Source organism: Erinaceus europaeus, chromosome 13, assembly GCF_950295315.1.
Source record: "Erinaceus europaeus chromosome 13, mEriEur2.1, whole genome shotgun sequence".
Classification (NCBI taxonomy): Eukaryota; Metazoa; Chordata; class Mammalia; order Eulipotyphla; family Erinaceidae; genus Erinaceus; species Erinaceus europaeus.
This window is the reverse complement of record NC_080174.1, coordinates 92341390-92346969: the sequence shown is the minus strand read 5'-3', so window position 1 is coordinate 92346969 and position 5580 is coordinate 92341390. Positions and strand designations below refer to the sequence as shown.

Genomic DNA, 5580 nt, shown 5'->3' with positions numbered 1-5580 from the left:
ACATAAACACCATTCCCACCACCAAGACTGTGTCCCATTCCACCCACCCACCCTTGAAACCCCTCCCCTGACATCCTGGGAAGCCGAATGTCCACCCTCCAACTCACCACAGAGTTTTTATGGTGGTGTCCTACTCTCTATTTAGTCATATCCTGCTTTTACTTTCCCTTTCTGATCTTCTTTCTGAACTTCTGTTGATGAGTGGGATCGTCCCATACTCATCTTTATCTTTCTGACTTAGCTCAAATAACATAATTCCTTCTAGTTCTGTCCAAGATGGGTCAGAGAAGGTGGGTTCATTGTTCGTAACAGCTGCATAGTATTCCATTGTGTGTGTATACCACAGCTTTCTCAGCCACAGGTCCTGGGGCTTTGTGCCACCTGCACTACAGCTTGACTCCCAATATTCTTTTTCTTTTTTTTTTTTGGTCTAGTTCAGATGATGCAAAACCTTACCCTGTATTAAAAAATTTTTTTCAATGGGTACTTGGTGATAGGGTTTAGTGAGGTGCACATGGTACCATGCAAAAGTAACCAAATTCAAGCCCCTGCTCCCTAACTGCAAAAGGGAAAACTTCATGAGTGTTGAACCGAAATAAAGGTTTTTGTCTCTTTTTCCTCATTATATTTTTGTTTTTATTTTTTTTTACCTTTTGTTGTCTGTTTTCCATTTTTATTATACGTTTTATGTTATTGTTACTGAAGACTACTGCAACAACTAAATGTTTTACTACACTGCATTCATAGGGTTTCTCTCAACTGTGAAGTCTTTCATGCCCCCGAAGATTACCGGAATCACTGAATGTTTTACTACATTGTTTACATTCATAGGGTTTCTTTCCACTATGAATTCTTTCATGTCTCCGACGACGACTGGAATCACAGAATGTTTTACTACTGTCTGCATTCATAGGGTTTCTCTTCACTGTGAATTCTTTCATGTCTCTGAAGACCAGCAGACTGCTGAAATGTTTTACTACATTGTGTATATTCATAGGGTTTCTCTCCCCTGTGAATTCTTTCATGTCTCCGAAGATGACTGGAATGCCCGAATGCTTTACTACATTGTTTACATTCATAGGGTTTCTCTCCAGTGTGAATACTTTCATGTCTCTGAAGACTACTGCAATCACGGAATGTTTTCCTACAGTTTGCATTCATAGGGATTCTCTCTACTGTGAGTTCTTTCATGTGCCCAAAGACTACTGGCATAACCGAATGTTTTACTACACAGTTTGCAATCATAGGGTTTCTCTCCACTGTGAATTCTTTCATGTGCCCGAAGACTACTGTATTGCCTGAATGTTTTCCTACATTGGTTACATTCATAGGGTTTCTCTCCACTGTGAATTCTTTCATGTCTCTGAAGACTACTGGCATAACTGAATGTTTTACTACATTGTTTACATTCATAGGGTTTCTCTCCACTGTGAATACTTTCATGTGCCCAAAGATTACTGGAAGAACTGTATGTTTTACTACATTGTTTACATTCATAGGGTTTCTCTCCACTGTGAATTCTTTCATGTCTCCGACGACTACTGGAATCACTGAATATTTTACTACACTGTTTACATTCATAGGGTTTTTCTCCACTGTGAATTCTTTCATGTGCCCGAAGACTACTGGAATGCCTGAATGTTTTACTACACAGTTTACATTCATAGGGTTTCTCTCCACTGTGAATTCTTTCATGTTCCCTAAGACTGCTGGATTGCCTGAATGTTTTACTACAATGGTTACATTCATAGGGTTTCTCTCCAGTGTGAATTCTTTCATGTCTCTGAAGACTACTGCAATCATGGAATGTTTTACTACACAGTTTGCATTCATAGGGTTTCTCTCCATTGTGAATTCTTTCATGTGCCCAAAGACTACTGGCATAACTGAATGTTTTACTACACAGTTTGCAACCATAGGGTTTCTCTCCACTGTGAATTCTTTCATGTGCCCGAAGACTACTGGATTGGCTGAATGTTTTACTACAATGGTTACATTCATAGGGTTTCTCTCCACTGTGAATTCTTTCATGTATCCGAAGAGTACAGGAATCACTGAATGTTTTACTACATTGTTTACATTCATAGGGTTTCTCTCCCCTGTGAATTCGTTCATGTCTCCGAAGATGACTGGAATACCCGAATGTTTTACTACATTGTTTACATTCATAGCGTTTCTCTCCACTGTGAATTCTTTCATGTTCCCGACGACTACTGGAATCACTGAATATTTTACTACACTGTTTACATTCATAGGGTTTCTCTCCACTGTGAATTCTTTCATGTGCCCAAAGACTACTGGAACAACTGAATGTTTTACTACATAGTTTACATTCATAGGGTTTCTCTCCACTGTGAATTCTTTCATGTCTCCGAAGATTACTGCAATAACTGAATGTTTTACTACACTGTTTGCATTCATAGGGTTTCTCTCCACTGTGAGTTCTTTCATGTGCCCAAAGATAACTGGCATAAATGAATGTTTTACTGCATAGTTTACATTCATAGGGTTTATATCCACTGTGAATTCTTTCATGAGTCCGAAGACTACAGGAAGAACTGAATGTTTTACTACATTGTTTACATTCATAGGGTTTCTCTCCACTGTGAATTCTTTCATGTGCCCGAAGACTACTGGAATCACTGAATTTTTTACTATACTGTTTACATTCATAGCGTTTCTCTCCACTGTGAGTTCGTTCATGTATATGAAAATGACCAGCTTGAGTGAATGTTTTACTACATTGTTTACACTCATAGGGTTTCTCTCCACTGTCAGTTTTTTCATGTTTCCAAAGATGACTGGGTCTCTTGAATGTTCCATTACATTGTTTATATTCATAGGGTTTCTCTCCACTGTGAATTCTTACGTGTTTTTGAAGATGAATAGGATAAGTGAATAATTTGCTGTATACTTCACATTCTTGAGATATTCCAGCATTCTCACTATCTTTGCCCTCAGAGATTTTTACTGTTGTATTACTGTAAAATAATTAACAATTAATTAATGACATTTCAATGAATAACACTAATTGATTATCAAAATGCAGGACATTATTTTACTTAATAAGCCACAAAATCAGACATTAGAAATAGATTTGAATAAAACATATACTGAGGGAGTCGGGTGGTAGCAAAGTGGGTTAAGCACAGGTGGCACAAACTGTAAGGATCCTGGTTTGAGACCCTGGATCCCCACCTGCAGGGGAGACGCTTCACAGGCAGGACTGTATGTGTCTATCTTTCTCTCCCACTCTCGGTCTTCCCCCTTCTTTTTCCATTTGTCTCTGTCCTGTCCAACAATGACAACATCAATAACAACAACAATAATAACTACAACAATAAAAAACAGCGAAAACAAAAGGGATAATAATTATTTTAAAAAACATATACTGAAAAAAATCACAGATATTGAAAAATAATAAAAAGATCTCAAGTTAAAAGTAAGATAAAAAAAATGGTAAAAATGGCAGGGCAGTGGTGTATCTGCCTGAGCGCACATGCTATAACAAGCAAAGAAGAGGGTTCAAGGGCCCATCCTCACCTGCAGACGGAAAGCTTTGCAAGTGGTGAAGTAGAAATGCAGGAGTCGTTGTCTCTCCCCTTTCTACATCCCCATTCATATTGATTTCTGCGTGTCTCTATCCAATACATAACTAAATAAATAAAAATAAAAACCCATAATAATAACTACATACTTTCATATAAAGATATTATGCCAAATATATCATTACAGATATTTGTCATGCACTAATTGAACATATATTTGGAAGTAACAACTTTTGGATTTGTGTTGAAATATTTTTCACTGAAAATATTGATCTTTTCTGGAAGGGCTACCTCTAAGTATCATAAAAATGTAGATATTTGAAAGGATCCCAGTTCGAGCCTCCGGCACCCAACCTGCAGGAGGAGGTTGCTTCACAGGTGGTGAAGCAGATCTGCAGGTATCTATCTTTCTCTCCCCCTCTGTCTTTCCCTCCTCTCTCCATTTCTCTCTGTCCTATCTAACAATGACTACATCAATAACAATAATAACTACGACAATGAAAAACAAGGACATCAAAAGAGAAAGTAAATTAGAAATATTAAAAAAATATATAGATAGTCATACATTGAAGATATTCTTATTGCTTCAAAGTGTACTATTTTATAAATACTTAGCAACTTTGCTCCCTTTTAAAAATTTCCATTTACTTTTTACATGTCAGAAAGATTTTCCTATAAAGTGGAGAAAAGACAGATAATGTAAGAACACCATTATGGTCCTCAGTGACTCAGATGGGAACTTCAGTCATGTACATCACATACATCACATTGGAGTCACTTGTCAAACTGTTCTATAATCTAGTCATGAAGTATTATTGATTTGCTTATTAAAAAAATTGATCTATTTCTGGCAGTGCCTATAACTTTCATTTTCTGAATGAACTGTATTAAAAGGGGTCATATGCAATTGCTACATCAGTAGAAAGCACACCATGAAGAACGTATGAGTCCCCTTATACAGAGAAACCATGCAGGCACCTGATCTCAGTAAATTAGAGACAACACTTTTGAAAACACAGTAGCTTCTTAGGTGGTACATCACACTTTATTGTAAATGTAACTCTCACCTTTGTTTATTACCATGCAAGATATGCTGCCCTTTGGTGGAATGTTCTTGTATCTTTTCTAAAATTACAAAATATAAAAAGTATTAGAAATTATACAAATAGATTGAATTCTTGATCCCTCATGAGTCACAATAAAACCTTGCTCACTGAACAGTATAGCCATTTCTACACTGGTGAACAAAAAATGATTTCTCTTCTAGTTGAAAAATTAAGGCGATTAGAGTTACCTATTGAAAGAAAGTTCCTCAAGTTTTCACACATCACATTTCTGTAGAGTTTCTTCTCTGAAGAATTTAATAGTGCCCACTCCTCTTGAGTGAAAATCACAGTTACATCTTCATAGGTCACTGAGCCCTAAAATATGTGCAATGTGATCATGTGAGAAAATGCGAGCAACAGCAGATTAGCCATTCAGTCTCTACTTTAGGAAGCCTGTGAATGATTGTCTCATCTGCAAACATGTCTTTGGTGACTTGAAAACCAAATACCTCTTAATCATGCTCTAGAAGGTGGTACATTCATTAGAACATTGGACTCTACTTCACGAGGCCCTGAGAACAGAGAGATAAACCTATTCTCACTATTCCCCCTCTATAGATTTATAATTAGTAGATGATAAAACCTTAGTGGCTGTGTGGGAGCCAACAACTCAAATGGTGCTCAGGCTGCCTATATAAAAGGACCAAGATCCAATAACCTAGTTTTCACATGCACAGAGGTGAGGCACACTTCACAAGTGCTGAGCAGTTGTGGATATTGTCTTCCTTATTTATAATGTAAAGTTTATATAGGTAAAGAGAATTTGATAGGGACAGTAAAGTAGAGGATAACTCGAATGGAACCTATAGCCCCTGGGGACTTAAGAGCTCAAAGTCTGGTGTGTTTTCGTAGTACCTGCAGTTCTTCTCATTAAAAGAAAAAATAAACATTAATTTCATTTATCATACATGAATAATAATTTCACC

General features: G+C 37.0%; 1 protein-coding gene across 1 annotated transcript; it reads right to left on the bottom strand.

Annotated features, from left to right (window-relative positions):
• Positions 1–1144: 1144 nt before the first annotated feature.
• On the bottom strand, positions 1145–5114 carry LOC132542388 (zinc finger protein 14-like). The gene is made up of 3 exons (XM_060204961.1): positions 5104–5114; positions 2116–2213; positions 1145–2031 (listed from the first exon to the last, which is right to left on the bottom strand). The coding sequence occupies exons 1-3, from the start codon at positions 5112–5114 to the stop codon at positions 1145–1147; spliced, it is 996 nt and encodes a 331-aa protein (XP_060060944.1).
• Between the last annotated feature and the right edge of the window lie 466 nt (positions 5115–5580).

Coding starts and splice junctions, on each gene's coding strand:
- LOC132542388 (XM_060204961.1), bottom strand. Junction 2,032..2,115: donor TTCCAGTCATCTTCGGAGAC/ATGAACGAATTC, acceptor CTCTTCGGATAC/ATGAAAGAATTCACAGTGGA.